At 45.6% G+C, this 16,250-nt stretch overlaps 1 protein-coding gene across 24 annotated transcripts in view; it reads right to left on the bottom strand.

The window, feature by feature from the left end:
- Nucleotides 1-16,250, bottom strand: part of EPB41 (erythrocyte membrane protein band 4.1) — a 92,250-nt gene that overhangs the window by 6,585 nt on the left and 69,415 nt on the right. For 11 of the 24 annotated variants that reach the window (XM_035901241.1, XM_035901243.1, XM_035901244.1 and 8 more), the window contains 2 exons: nt 2,575-3,078; nt 1,211-1,339 (listed from right to left, as the gene is read on the bottom strand). In XM_035901241.1, coding sequence (XP_035757134.1) covers nt 1,211-1,339; nt 2,575-3,078 — 633 coding nt within the window. Of the gene's footprint in view, nt 1-1,210; nt 1,340-2,574; nt 3,079-5,971; nt 13,509-14,322; nt 14,467-14,778; nt 14,830-16,250 lie in introns of those variants that run through there. The other 13 variants (XM_035901246.1, XM_035901251.1, XM_035901252.1 and 10 more) reach the window with 4 other exon arrangements.

Below are 16,250 nucleotides of genomic sequence, written 5' to 3'. Positions count from 1 at the left end.
AACTCCAGACACCGGCTGAACTAGGAGCAACTTCTGTCACAGCTGGTTACCTGGTTCCCATCCTGCACGACTCGACCTTTCAAGATCTGCTGAAACCCCTAAAATAAGTCATCCTGCCAACTCATCCTGTCTGTGCCGTCCGCGTCTCCCTTACGGTGCACCACTAACACCGGGCAGCGTCCCCAGCACGGCAGTGGAACGGTATCTGGAGTTACCACAAGGTGGGACCATTTTCCACAGACTGGAAGGAATCTCATGGCACATGGCAAGCCAGTGCACGCATGGCTGACTTCTCCCAGCCCTGGAGACACACTTTTCATTTCCCAGCCAGAAACGGTAACAGCAGTAACCAGAGCAAAACTCCTCTATTCCTCTAGTCACTCACTGAGAAACAGGGCGACGCTCACCGCCACCGGGTGCAGGCACGTCTGAACGCCCCCTCTACTCCTGCAATCGGGGAGGATGCTGAGCAGCCACAGGATTCCTTGGGAATCCCAAATTATACAAGCATGGTCCGTGGGATGCCCGCCCCCAAACCTGCATCCCACAGTCACTACGCTCCAACAGCAGAGCATGGGCTGCTGCTAACAACCTGTTACAATGAACCCGAGCTCACACAGACTCCAAATTCACAAATGCATAAATAAAACCTATTTTAGGTTGAGGATTAATTTTAACCTCAGCAATGAAACCATACCTGCATATGTTGTTATCACTCCACTACCATTTCTAGTTTGCAATCACCAGGCACCCATTCTGGTTGCATTTTATATAAAACTTTTGGTTTTCAACACCTGTTTCAGGGTTGAAGCCAAGCAGATAATTTATAAACCAGGTTCTGAAGAGGCATAAACAGCAAGGAGAGCTGGGGAAAACAAGACAAGGCATCTCTTGCAGGAAAAAGGCCAACTCAGGTTAACTCCTTACAGTCAAATCTATATCCCGAAGCCAGCAGTGGCTGAAGACAAATTCTGTTTGCACACACATCTTGAAAAAATAATTAATTACTCCTGAGGGATAGTAAAAAACCTGCTCCTCTAAAAATGCCAGATGCACCTGGAAATAGTGTCCACGGCATCGTTAACATCTGGGCTGCAACTCATGTGCTTGGAGAAAGGCAGGTGCTGCTGTCTCATTCAGAGGATTCAGAAACAAAATGCTTACTTGAGTTTACTTAAGCCCCTGGAAAATTAATCAGAACACACCTTACCTGTGCAGCTTCATAGGTGATGGTCTTCGTCTCCGTGTGGACAATAGGGACTTCTTTTGTGGGAATTTCGCTTTTGACGGCACTGGACACGTCGGAGATGGTGACTGTCTGTGTCTTCACTAGCGGTGGCTACGAGACAGGGTTAAGAACATCTCTGTAAATACTCAGCATTTCCATATCGTGACGGTGTTGCTGGCAAATGTTCTGACACTGATCTGATAAAAGCACTGTGGGAACCAAGGTCAGCCTGGAAATCTTTGCTTTTAAGCCTCTGGTACGACACCCTGCTCGTAGGGCAGAGATCATGCGTGAGGATTAAACGGACAGAAAAATCCTCCAGACCTTCCCCAACCCTGTGCCCTTGGGTCAGCCCAACCGAGGCGTGAAGGGTTTAACCGGTGTGGCACAATACCACAAAGAAACTGTCTCCACTGATTATTAACTTTCTAATTACTAGAAGCTCATTGCCAGCTGCCAGTAAGAGATGACCCCGATCTACTGATGACAATGTCAAGATTAACACAAACCCCGGGCAAATAAAAACTCGATCACAGCTGAGAAGCTTTATCCTGACTGCAAGTGGAACACTGTATTATTAAAAACCCCTCATCAGATCCGAGGTCTTTAACTTTTATTAAATCAATGTCAGACAAAAACAGAAACACAGCATCTCAAAAGAGAAATGGGGGGGGGAAGAGAAATCAGTTGTTCCACCACCTGATAATTATCCAGAAGACAGAGTTAGTTCAGACCCACAGTGGTTTCCCAGAGGGCTCGATTTCTGCTCACCGTCCCCAAACCTGATAGACGCCACCGTGATTGTTAGCAGGGGAAGTGGGGCATCTATTTAACCGTAAGCAATATCAACACTGAAGCAGGCAAAAACATCTCCCACGGTGGGGAGCAGATAGGGACATCAAAGCCCACATTCACAATGTAAAAGCAGGTTTGACAGCGCTTCAAATCGCTCTGCTGTGCTAAGGCTCAGCCTCCGGTACAGCAGGCAATGGCAAAAACCTTAAGGAACTAAAATTACATGCCTTTGGAGCCTAATATTGTCCCTTTTGGGGGATGCAACAGGATGCTTTGATCAAAAAAAGGCAAAGGGCATTGCGCTGCGGCAACTGTATTTAATGCAAAAATAAATTGCAAGGGGCTTGTCTTTAATGCAAAGATAAATTGAGAGGGGCTTGTGTGCAGCGACTGCAGGAGATGAACCGGCTAATTAGCTCCAAGCACGAGTCCAAGCCACGCAAACACAACTCCTCTCCGGATCCGTGGCATCTGCTTGCTGCAGTGTTTGGGTTCCCACTCCAAAGCCAGCCGGGGGGGGGTGTGGGAGAGCAGGGGCTGGGGCTCACTACCTGGAAGCAGCGAATGACTGCCGGCAGCCCGTTATTAACATCTGAGTCGTGACACTCGCCATTTAGCTTTCTAAAGGCAAATCTGTCTTCTCCATCCTCTGCCACCTCCTCCTCTCCTCCCCAGGGCTGCTGGGGCGGTGCGGCAGGGCTGGTGGGGGGCTCCAGCTCAGAGAGCTCCGAGTCCTTCTCCACATCCGCACAAACCCCCTTTCCACATCTCGGCTCCTCCTTCCCTCCCGGGGGGCCGGGTTTTTTTTTTCCCCATCCCGGCTCCTCCTCGCTCGCGGGGAGGCTGGGAGCTGCTTCCTCCTCCTCCTCCTCCTCCTCGCTGCTTAGGGAGGAAGCAGCAAAGTGATGGCTGGGAGAAGGCTCTGAGCTGGGTGGCACTGGGGTCTCACTAAAAGCTACCGACTGCTTTGAGCCCTCCCATGCAAAGCCAGTGTTAACACTGCTCCTCTCTGGCACTGCAGCCACATCCTCTCGGGAGAGAAAGTCACTCATTTTCTAAAAAGAAACGAATACACAAAAAAAGGCCAGAGAGAGAGAGAAAGAGAGCGTTAGGGAGAACAGGAGGTCATGAAGCATAAAGGCAGAACATCGGTTTCTTATCCTATATCACATCTCCAGTAACACATGCAGCAGCAGTAGCTTTGGAGACTTGAAAGCGTGAAAACCTTTGTGCTATGCAATGTATCCAGTGCGTTTACTGACGCGGCCTTCCTGGTGCATTAATGACCCACTCTCCTAAAGTTTAAGGAATGAATATTAAAACAACTCTCCACAACTGAAGGAAGCACTTTTTGGCCAGTTTGGAAATGGGAATAATTGCAGTGTAGCAAGGGGGGACTTGTGCACATCCAAAATTCACGTGTGCAGCAAACCCCACCGACTACACCAAACCCATACCCCGATTCTGCTTTGAACTCTTTGAAATATTTAACGCTGTGTTTTTCTTGGCATGTGGAGGCGAAGAGAATAAGCCCAGAATTAGTGTGTACAATAATCTGCAGAGCCTGTGCCTCGCTCTTTTCCTTGCCCCTGGGAATGCTCACACCTTCAAGCACCCTCTTTGCTGTTGCTGTCTCCGGGTTAACTACCACAGACTTGTCATTATGGCATTGGTAAAATTACTGTAAGAATACCTACAAGTTAGTATTGAAATCAACTGCTTCAGTTACCAAGAGGCTCCTGAACTGATGGCGCAGTCTGGCCATCTGAAAGAATGTGTGTTGTTTCTTCTAGACAAACCAGTTCCATCGACTCGCACAACTTAGCACAAAACTTTTCAGCTGAGGAATACAGAAATGCAGCTTTAAACTGGGAAGCCAGATGTTTGCGTTGATGTGTGCTGACCCCATCGCCACCGAGCATACGGTTCAGTTGACTGCTCAACAAACTGCATCTGACCATTTATTTGGGAATACCGAAATATCTGTAACGTAGTTCATCCCCGAAGCAGCTGGCGCACGGAAGCCTTTGCAGTAGCTAAACCTCCTGAAGGTACAACATAAAACTGGCGTTTGTGATTGTGCACGGGAGAGAAGACAGGTAATGAAGCAGCTCAGCCCTCCGAGAAGCAAGCAAGCATGTCTAGAGCACCTGAGATACTTGGGAAGAGTGTGCCAAGCCAGAAGGTTTAACTAAGGCTGGTGCTATTCTGCTCTCCGTTCAGTTCGTTAGCAAGGTCTCAACTAGGTCTTCTCACATCTCTGGGAGCCCTCTAGCCAGGAGGGAAGCAAGAGTGACAAGAAGAGAAGAGAAGAGTTAAAACATGAACAAGACAGAAAGCTTTAGCAAAAATCAGCTGTTTGCCCGAATGCCCAAGCGGTGAACATTTTGTATGCACAGAGAAGCAGCATTCCAGTCACCAGCGGTGAACGATGGCTACAGTCCTGCCCTGTGCTGGAAATTGTGGGTTTTATTATTGACATGGAAAGTTGCCTTCAAGGAAGGGCAGAATAAGCAGTTACGGGCACCTACAATTTTACACGTATTGACGTTGTCACATCATGCAACAGCAGGGAACAGGGAGGGATAAAACCCAGAGGGATGCTGCTTAATCAATGCCATTCCTATTTCTTCTCAATAATTAACCTCCCAGTTGATTTCTGGTACTTTTGTATAAAAATAGCCACGTATCTGTTCATCCAAAAACAACGATTAAATTTTCATAAAAGCCCATTTTGTCAAGGCTTATTCTGATTTTGGTGGTAGTATTAAGATGAAAAGAAACTGTGGCCTCGCTTTCTATTAAGAAGATTCTCTGGGCAACCAAAAAATTGTAATTTGTGCTTTAAATGTGAGCCTGTGGGTTATCTGGTACAATGCATTTTCTGTACACCAGAGGCTTTCGCCCTGACTGACCTCATCTAACAGCACCGATCAATAGTATGTTAAGAATAGTAACTGCTTTATGCAGGAACAAGTAGATGCTTATTTTAGTATCATTTCAAGAAATTACTCTTCTACCATTCCTCCCAGGTGTCTTTCAGTTCCCAGCTTCTTTATGTTGCAGATAGATTACCTGTAAGATTTCTATCCGTTAGGATTTCCAGCCTCTTGGGCATCTTTTAAGTTCTTGGGACACTGTGTAGGAAAATGCATGTAACAGGAGCGAAGGGAGAGCGATCAGCATGGCGATGACCAGGTCTGACCGCACACGTAGGGCGCTGTTATTTCTGATTGAAAACCACTTCCCTACGTGCCTCTCCAAAGGTCTATCCAGATCCCACCCTCCTTTCGCCTAACGCAAGGTAACTACACCGCAGGATTTCACAAAACAGAACAGAGGTTATCAGCTTTGAATGCCCATGTCTTAATCTTGCTTTCAAACTTCAATTTCTATTCTGCCAATATACTGAACTTAATTATATATGCTAAATCTTGCAAATTAATCATGGGATCTTGAGAAGACATAGTACATCTTCTGGGGTTTAATGGAAAATGCCTTAGGAGCAAGATTTCTTACACACCAGCTGGGGCACTACTTCGCCCGAGAGGAAGAATCAGATAAAACAAAGCAGATTAAGCAGATACACAAATGCAGATCTATTTAAGAGACAAACATTTGTATCCAGTCAAAACAACTTCCCAGCTTCCTGTCGTGTACAGAAAAAAAAAAAAAAAAAAAGTGCATTTTGGAAGTACCTTTTATGGTAAAAGCATAAAGGAAGGGAAAAGCTTAAATGAAGCCTATGGCGTACACATACCGGTCGTCAGTAGAGCAAAGTGTGGCAAAAAACATGCAAGCTATAAAGACAGAGAAATCCTGATAAGATCAACTGATCAGAAGCATTTTTTCTCTTGCCTTCCTATTCCACCGGTAAGAAGTTAGACTAATCAAAAGGTATTTGTTCTATATAAAATTATCTATTTACAAATGGTTTCTTTTTTTTTTAATACAAATATGTTTGCTCCTATATTTAAAACTGCAGTTTGTACGTAGGCTAGAAAAGATTATCCTTTTATAAAAACCAAAACCAAAAGCAACCCCCCCCCTAGGAATTTGAACATCTGTTACAAATTCTGATCTTATCAAGATTTATTTGAATTTGCAAACGCAAAAGCATTCCTATTTTTAGGGCTCAGATTTGCAGAGTTCCAAGCTCTCCTTGAGACCCAGGAAACCTGAGAGTGCCTGGGCTGCAAACTACTCATGTCCAGAGACACAAAACCAAACCAGCGACGCCGAAATCAAGCACCAAGCAGACTTCTTCGCGTAAGCCATCCACAGTGTAAAGAAAATAGAGGACAGGATGCAATGCCCCAGAAGAAACAAATCCAACTGGACATGAATGCAACTAAAACGTTACCCTGCTAAATACAAATCTCTGTGCACCTGATGGGGACAAATACCGAGGATACAGCTTAAGCGTTACAGTGTAAGAAGTGACACACGGTAATTCAGACTGGGGATAAATTAATAACAGGCTTAATTGCATGGCTGATACCAGCGACCAAAAGGATTTATTTTTCTTAAAAAGTGGGTTTGTATCCATTTGTTTGCCTGTATTTTTTTCAAGAACCTACTGTTTTGGATCAGGATCTATTCGTACGAACCAGCTGCCCTGCACTGCTGGGGTGGATGCCTGTTTTCTGCAGGCCGTGCAGGCATGCTGCTGCCTCTCGCCCCACAAATATTCAATTATCCTCATCCCAAACCACATTCCTACCCTGCAGGAAACTTAAGGAGTGCTAAAATGATGTCAACCTGCCAGTTACCAAAGACATTGAATAAAAATTGGTAAAAATATGAATTTACAGAGCACGCTAACTCCCTACAACACTCGCCATGTGAAATGCTATAAATTCCAGTGAATTAGTACTTCCCAGTCCCCTTCTTTTTCAGTATGGCGTTGCAGTCGTGAACGCTGGCGCATGTTATTAGGTTATCCCCGAACAAGTATCCACGGAAGCGAACAGGCTCGGTGCCACCGTCTATGGATGCACAAGTAGATGACGTTGCTTTTGCAGCAAACCACACTCACCAGTGAGAACTCCCAGATCAAATGATGCTCAAATCTCACAGCTGTCAAAGCACTTGGGTGAAAAGTATTATAAAGCAGAAAACAAGAGATCCTTATTTTACAATACCCGCCATGCCTTATAGAACTGCTTTGCCTTGAAGATAGAAGGTAAAAAGTTTAGAAGCTGTTCAACAAACCCAGGCATTTGAAAATAGTGGCTGTTACCTACAGATTTGCATTTTGGGGCTGATTTTTTTAATTGCCATTGATCTGATCACAACATCCTGACCAGCCTAGTCAGACAACAGAAGGATAAAAGAGAATTTGACCAAAGTTAAAAGGCTAGAAAATACACAGCATTCTACAAGCTTAAAAAGATTAACTTGCTGTCACGGACAAGAATCCCAAGATATTACATGATCCACAGCAGCCACTTCCAATCCACTGCATCAACTACTTGGCAACACGAAACAACCTTAAGATCAACACTGAAGTTATTAAAATAAAGTTGCTGAGCAATATGATTCCAGCAGCGTTCCCTCTCCCCATCCACCCTGACTCCCTTCCCATCCCTTCTGGAGGGCAGGTACCCTTGGATAGGGGGCACAACGCTGTGCGCTTCTTGATTCCAAGTTCCCTCTGCAGAGCAAAAGCTGCTAGTGGCATTGCAAACATTGCCTCCCATTTAGTGTAGCCACAGCCAGTGAGAAGAGTAGGGATACCGTCAGGCTTTAGAACTGACATCACTTCTGCGCTGCTGCATTTCGCTTGCTTTGTACAAATCAAGTTACAGCTCAGCCTGATGCCAAGCTCATCCAGGAGAGCAGCAGCACAAGCCTCGTGCTGCTCCACTGCAGCCGGATTTGCTTTCCTGTGATCGCTCGTGACAGCACAGAATGAGCCAAACAGTTTAACCAGAAGTAAATAATTTCCCGGAAGAAAAGTTGAGAGTTACAATCAAGACTAACTCTTGATACAAGCCTCTAGACACCACCTCAGGCAGCTTCAACCAGCGAAAACCCAACCAGAGGCGTGCATTGTATTACCAAGCAGAAAGGCGGTGGTTAATAAGGAACGTGGTTTCTTTGCTTACAAAACCAGAAGGGAGCATTTTTGTCCTCAAATTAATACAACATGGAGGGCAGAGGCTGTCACAGCTGCACTGCGCAGGACCTGCGACGCTTCTGGTCTCGGGACAACTTTTTGCAAATGATTTTTTCCTCCCGTTCAGTCTCAGAAGCGCAGAGGGAGAACCTGTGAGTGTTACTTTAAGTATTTGGTAGAGGGCTGAACCTTTTGACCCCTCTGCAAACAAAGCCTTTCTTAAACCAAGCCAGATTTAGTCCTCAATTGAATTAATTCTGGCCAGTTTGAGAGCTTACAGCCGCAGCCTTGTGTGCCCCTCTCCCCAGGAGCACAAAACCCATACAGGGCGCCCAGATGACCCAACACCCTGAACGTAACTGGTAATGACCTGGGGTCTGATGGCTCCTGGTTTGAGAAAGCAATACTGAGGGTTAGTCCAAGGAAGTCGTTAACACAGGTCATACACACCTTTTTTTGTTAATAAGCAGTGGAAAGAAGAATCTGATTTGCAGTAACATTTATTAATGATAAATGTACATATTTACAAAGAAAAATCTGAGAAAAAATACAAAACCGAAAAAGTGTTCCAAAAGAGAGCATTTTAGGTAAAAAAGAAAGTGTTTTCAGTCCCCGCAAACTGATCCAACACGACCATGTACCATGCTAGAAGATCCCAAAGCGGCACAAACCAAGGCTAGTCCTTCCCTCCAGCTTCACAAACCGAGGCAGATGCAAACAGGGACACAAGAGAAACCACCACTGTCGGGTTCTCCAGTGTCACCCACTGGTAAGTGCAGACCAAAGAGGTTCTAAATGAATCCGTAACCCTTCTTTGGGCTGAATTTTTCCAGAAAGCATCCTACCTCAGTCTGTATGTCAGAACAGGCAACATCAACTCATGACCAGGAAAAAAGAAAACCTAAGAAACCAGGGGAATAATTACCAGTCACAAATTATTCACCCTTACGTGAAGAGAAAGACACTTTGCCCATCACCTTCCCGAGGAACCCCGCTGTACGGACACAGCAAGGCCAGCCCTACCTCGTTCCTGCAAACACAAACTACTCTTTTGGTGCCACGCTGAGGAAATCCACCTTTCCTCATTATTTCAGGATAGGAGATAAACATTGAATACCAACTTTTCAGGGTCATCACTAGTTACCGCACAAACTGCAAGGGAGGAGAGCTGGTCTTAGCTTAACCCCATACCCTAACCTGACCTGCCCATGAGAGTCCTCAGTTCATCTTCTATTGACCCACCGGGCAAAGCAGCACAGGGCAGGAGTTGCAGACAATACCTTCATTGAGTTGTTCACTTTTAATAATGGAAAAGAAAAGGGATGTTGTTTTACAGTAATGCACACCTCAAATATCACCGATGATCATCACACACAGAGCCCGATACCTAAGGCAGCCTCAGAGCTGAATCCAAGTTTCAAGCCATCGGCTCTGGCATGCTTGCTGCTTCAAAATACTAATGCCCAGCTGTTCTCAAAGCATGAAAGCACAAGATGCTATCTGTTCAGAGGAGATGGTACCAGGGTAAGAAGATTCAGAAAGTGAGCGCGGAGCCAACCACCACCAATTTTGTGATGGAAAATGCTGAAGCTTCGACAGCTGCTAACTGGATCCCACACGTTAGCACCAAAGAGCCTTGCTGCAGCCGAGTGGCCAGCCCACAAAACACTGGGAAAGTCTAATTTAAATCAAAACTGCTGGCAGTCTTATCATAGCTATGTCACCAGTATGCCAGAGTAACTGAAATGTCATTTTCTGCAGCAGGTCACATTGAAAAAAAAAAATCAGGATTTCTCAGGCCAACTTGGATGAAGTTACGTGCTGCGGACATTTCCAGCTGCCCTTTGGGAAAGGGTAATTCAGTTCTCCATTACTCACAGACTGGCATTGCACCAGCCGCATACGAACAGGGTGCAATAATCCCAGCACCGCTCGGGGCCAGTGATGGTGTCGGGGCAGGCAGCCGGGGGGGCTGCCGATGCTCTGCAACAAGTTTGTTCCTGAGGAAAAAAGGGAGCAACATACACGCACTGGTTCCTTTACGAAAACCCTGAGACCTCTGCCCTTAAACACAGCTAGAGCGTATCAACTCTCCCTGTGCACGGGTACGACAGCAGGCATCCCAAAATCCCTTCTTTCGGCACCACATCCTGCACGGACATCAAGGGAAAAGGGTGAAAGCAGGAATCAACCAGCACAGCACCGACACGTACAAGATACATGATGTGCAGGAACGAGACCTTACGTGGACTGCCATGGGGCACGTCTGTAACCCCTTTGCCTTACAAGAAAACAGGGAAAAAAAGCGGAGGAGCGACTGGCAAAGGGGCTGGAGCACAGCGGGCACATCACTGCGGCATCGAACAGATGAGGTTTCTGTTCCTGGTAAGCTATGGGCTTTCTCTGTCAGAAGAGATCATATCCACCCGGATGAATATAGGTAACTGGCCTCTAAACTGTCATAGAAATATAAAGTATTTGTTCAGTTTCTTTATACTCTGCAGTGATAGCTGTTATATAAATCCCAAAAATGTTCCTGAGCATTCTCAGAATGTAAAGTTTCAAAGTTTTTCTGCTGATGATAACCAGCCTTATCTCAAGTTTAAAAAAAGAAAAAGACAGAGAGAGACCATTCTAATTAAGAAGCTAAAGAATTGCGTTTAAGTGACCAACAGAGCGCATCTCTCATCACTCCGGGATAAGATACCCTGAGCACTATGTTCAGACATTGCTCTGGGCAAAGATTTTTAGACTTCGGGTCCTTTGGAAATGGTAGATAGAGCTACAGAAACCATGGCTTTGCAAAAGCCACTGGTATGGCTTCAAAGTACTCATCATCGGTTCAGAAAGAGAGCGTGCGGGAACCTCAACACCGCTCAAAGCAGCATCGCAGCAGCTAACCCAAGCAATGGCTTTTGAAAGGAAGCAGGTGTGTGTTTAAGCTGCTCTTCTCCAGGGAATATGGACAGAAAAATCCCGTCCATTCCCTCTCCACGTCACGTCAGGGAAAACAAACAGTCCCTGTTTTTCATCATGCCTGTTCCAATTTTGGGAAAGAGCTTCAGGCAAGGAACCCCAGCCAGAAGCATCCCCCCTGGCTTCTCCCATCCTGTATTTTCTGCACAGCACGTGGCACCTCAGCATCCTTCCCCGCCTCTCCTACCTCTGCAGGGCCCACCTTCTCGAGATAGCCTTCCTAAACTTCACGCCGAGCTCGATGGAGTTCACGTGCGTCCTAAGGCGCGTTCCTAGGGTGCAGGCACGCAGCCCGCCGAGCAGCACCGTCCGTCCGCTGCCCGTGCTGAGAACGCAGGCAGCAGGCAGGCTGCGATGCTGACAGCTCTCCCTGGCACCACGGTATGCCTCTACAACAACCCAGTGACTTCTACACCTTCCAACCACTGAAAGAGGAAGACTGTGTATTAAAGGCAGTGTATTAAAAAGGGAAGAATACTTTCCAATGAAAAACCAGCATCCTCACAAAAACAAAGTCCTAAAGGCACAAACCGGTGAACTAATCAGAGCAGGTTACAAGAGTAATCAGAAAGATTCCTGCAAGATTAAAACTAAGGGTTTCACTAGCAACCTAAGTTTCTGAGACAGCATTTAGAGAGCCTCAACCTGTACACTGAGAGCAAGAGAAGTGGCTCAAATGGTCCGTGATACACCACGGTCCTTCAGATCAGACAGCACATGCCGTATTTGCCTTATGTCTTTTTCCTGCAAGCTTATCTGCTAGCTTCCTAAATAACACTGTTCACACAGATACAGATCTAGAAAGGGTTATAAATACATGTATTTATATATATTCACACATTTTAGTCCCCGTAATAAAGGTCTACTCCTTTCTCTTCTGTGCTGCTGGAGCAGCTGCCAACACTGATGGCACTGGTGGCTGTTCTCAGAATAAACTGTGTCTGCACCAATCCTCCAGAGAAAGCAACAGAAAGCAGATTACTACCGAAAGGAGAAGCAGTTGGCTCAGCTCGGTCCCATAATTACTATATACAGAAAAGAAACCCCGTAGACACAAAGTCCCATCTTCCCTCCGGCTTTGCAAACCAGTTCTGCTCAGCCCAGCTGGGCAACTCATCCCAGAGCCTATGCAGCTCAACCAGGGTAACTCGGATAAACGTGAGCATCATCCAGACATTTACATTTGTAGGCAAGAAACAACAAGCGGCATGCAACGGTTTTGTTAGAGAAGTCAAAACAATCGATGGCTTTAACATTAGAAGTGTGTCCTGATGTGGGTAAAGTCAACATGCTAACAGAGGAGATGTACCTAACAGCAGGTCACTCCATTCCTGCGACCTAAGCGAACATGCATCAGTTAGTTCAACACAAATTAAAAAAAAAACAAACCCACATCTGAAGTGCACCAAGACCACCAGATTCAGAAAAATGATTAATCTATGTTTACAATAAATATTTCCTTTGCAATGGGTTTTCTCCTATAACAGGATGTACTTCCTTGGAAACGAGAATAGGGGTGCGAGAGGGAAGCGGCGATGCTTTGCAAAAGGCTTCCCCCCCACTGGGAAAATGAAAAGTCGCCCATCCCTGTCTCAAAGTTAACACTAACAGCAGCATTGATAAACAACACTTTGTATTTAAATACCAGTCTTAGTTTCCTAGAAAAGGAGTGGTTATGGATTAGATTCAGCAGATTGCTGTAGACCCTCTTGCGGATCAGTATCAAATTCTTCAGCTTGTGAACATCTTACACTTAAAACAAGAAGCTTAAAAGCGAGTCTTCGGCAATTCCTACGTGAAGGCTACAGGGGCTGAAGAAGCAAACGTCTCCTCCTACGTATTTACGCTCCCCGTCTGCCCTCTTACAGCCATCAGGAGCATGGTTCAGAGAATTTGCTTTTGCACACTAGGAAACTTCGGAATGGACCTGGCAATCCATGACCACTCCTGCCAGGTCCCGGATCACAGCTACACAACGACACAGAGCAGGATTAACACGACGGCCGCGGGGTGTCCCTCCCTGGGACAGCAAACTACGGAGACAGGGAAGACCAGGACAAGGAAGATGCAGCAGAGGCTACAGCCAAGAAATTCAGGAGCTTTGGTCTTGAGGTTTCAACATGACCCTGTTGCCACTCAGAGAAAGAGCAGCCACCAAACAGTCAGTGCTATGACCAGGAGAAAGGACATCATAAAGGGAATACGTGGAGAAGGAAAAATGCTAGAGTACAGCTGACACTTTTTGAGTGATTTCTGCTCTTCAGGAATTGGAATAGAAACCTTTGGAAGAGTTTCTTCACTTGCTTGCCGGGGAAAGGCTGTCTCAGTAGGTATCTCCTGCTTTTTTAGTTTGTCTTCATCCTGTACTAACAGAGGACGTTCCTGTGTCTGCTTTCGTGGTAGAAGATCAAGAAAGACAGAGAGAGATGAACAAAAATGACAGATGGAAAGTGCCCAAAAAGATACTTGGAGGTGTGCAAAGCGTTAGGATAGCCTTCCTCTCAATGTAAAAATAAACTGCCCCGGGGAGCAGAGCCACTGGTGCCTTGGGTCGCACCAGCCTCAGAGCTACAAAATCGAGTCCTCTCTGCAGAGCTCATGAACATCTGGGTCAGGATCACGCGTGTTTTGTCACAAACTTCTGGATCATGACCACACGTGTTTTGCGCCTGCCCTCCCAGAAAAGCGTACGCTCAAAGCCTACTGAAGTGTTTTGGAATTGGAATGGTTGAGAAAAAAAAAGTTTGAGGCATTAGAAATAGAAATGGTGTAGTACAAAATGTGATCTCTGACAGCTTTCTATTTTACAGCGCCCTTAAAAAATAGCGTTTGTTAAATATCGTTGAACATCCAACTGCAGTGCAGATACAAAATGCTTTTTCAAAGTTCTCACGACAGTATCAAAATTTCAATTGTTTTTTTAAAATTCTACTGGAACAAGTGAAAAATTGTTACATCTTAGAAATCCCGAGTGTGGAACAGGCAGGATGGCAGTAGGAGTGTTGCAAACTCCTTAAATTTTGCTCCGCATTTTAGCACTTTTGCTTCTGGAGTCTAAAGAATGTAAAAAAACAGAACGAGCAAATCATCACGTAGGATCATGCAAGGGCTCTAGTGCTTTCATTGAAGAAAGAAAAGATTGGGGGAAATGTTGCTGTTCAGTAACTCTCCATCCCTTTAGTTTGCCAGACCTGGCCAAACCCTAGGAGAGGAACACCTAGGAGAGGAAAAACTTGGCTCTCAGCTCTCTCAGTTGAGCTAGCCTCCTTTGATCAGTGCGGTATTTTGGGACCGGTTCTTTGCACACCCCTAAGTGATGAGTACTGGGGAGAAAGTAGCTGGGAGACTGGGCAGCAAAAGAAAATATAAAATGCAAGAGTAACATGATCATTAAAACAAAAAAACGGAAAGAAAGACAACATAAAAAGAACAGGGTACAGTTAAACTTTCATAATTGCTTTTCTCTCCAAATACACGGTTATATCTTTCATGCAGCTTTTTCGAACCAGCCATGCACCAAAATAAGCAAAATCGAAAGCTGCAAAAGCTGCAGCAGTGCAAAAGTCCTCTCGGTGTGAGTTATGAAACTACTTCATGTGTAGCCAAAAGAAAAAATGTTATCCAGCAGCTGCTGCTGCGTTTTTAACAGCAGCTTTACCTCAAGCCCACCAACCTGTCTCTCAGAAGATAGGACAGTGACTTTCTTGACCTGGACACACAAAGCGTGTTAAGGTTCAGTTGTCTTGCAATAAAACATTTAGGAACAGCAGAAAAGCAGCCCCTGGCAGGATACCCTTTGGCCACTACAGCCAGGTGAAGATACCGCTATGAACAGGAGAAATAGGATTGCTCTGCATCGTGGTTTACCATCCTTAAACATGCACAGGTGAAGGAAAACACCCTCCCTGGTAGGTGCCTGGTGAAGATGCATTTCTGGAAGTTCACAGCAGAACGTGTCCACCTCAGAGAGGATCAGATTAAGTGGGAATTTCCAGAAATGCAAATCCAGGGCTGACACCAATCCTGGCATCGCTGTGGACCACTGCAGCCTTAGGTGGGTAAAGCCCACACCATCCAGTTACCATGAACAGCAGCCCCCCAAGACCTCCCATGCAGTCACCATGCAAGAAATTCTTTGTAATAACCAAGAATATCATTCTTGAACTGTAGTTGTGGAGCTTGAGAGCCCCTGCTCTATCCCACCCACACATCCGTAAACCACGTGGCACCGTGGGCAGAGCTCTGCATTGCTCTGCTGCCCAAATTCCTGCAGAATTTACACTGAGACTCAGCAACCAAACAGGAAAGTCCATCCACGTGTTAAACAGGGTAATTGCAAGGGTAATGGTCAACCCCAATTAGTTGATTTGAGGAGTTTTGTTTTTCTAACAGGGAAAAAAGGCCCTATAATTGTCATGGCTTTTCTCTATGCTTTGAGGCAGCTGTAGTAAACCTGGCTGCTAAAACCCCTTGTACCTGTGCTGATAACTCTCCCTCTGCTGCAAGATTGTTTCTTTTTAAAAAGTATCTCCCTTGCAATGGTCTGAAGATGAAATGCAAGCATATCCGCAGCACTGTGGGCAGGAAGGGGAGAAGCTAGGCTTAAACCAGGAGAGACTACGACTGCCGCCACTGCAGCCATGATGCAATTTTTCAGTTGTAATGAAAAATTGCATTTATTAAGGACACTTATTACCACAGGCTCTAGCTACAGTTTTACTCACAAGCTTCAAATCTGAGCTAGGTAACACCAATATTAAACAGGGAGGCTGTCTGTTATCCAGGAAGAAACTAGTTGGCAGACAGAATTCTGCTGCTCCAACTCCGTTTCTTTGAAAAATTACCTTTTTAAGGACATTAGCAGGGAGACTGTGAATGTGTATGGCTACTAACACGCAGACACTGTTCCTGTAAGGAGAAAGGTTTCCATCACGTATGAACAGCCCTGCTGTAGCCACCTGCGGAGTCTTCTTGAAGCCTCCACACCAGATCAGCACCTGCAGATCCTAATGCAAGACTAAACCCAATGACACACTGGATTAACTGGAGAATAAAGTGGCTTTTGAAAATGGGTACCATCCTAGTGCTTCTCCACTGGGTTATCTGCAATATTATCTTTGAAGTAGTAAT

The sequence above is a fragment of the Egretta garzetta genome, unplaced genomic scaffold, assembly GCF_000687185.1.
Source record: "Egretta garzetta isolate BGI_Z169 unplaced genomic scaffold, ASM68718v1 scaffold368, whole genome shotgun sequence".
In the NCBI taxonomy this organism is placed as follows: Eukaryota; Metazoa; Chordata; class Aves; order Pelecaniformes; family Ardeidae; genus Egretta; species Egretta garzetta.
Note: the sequence above shows the minus strand (reverse complement) of the source record. Positions and strands in the feature narration are given on the sequence as shown.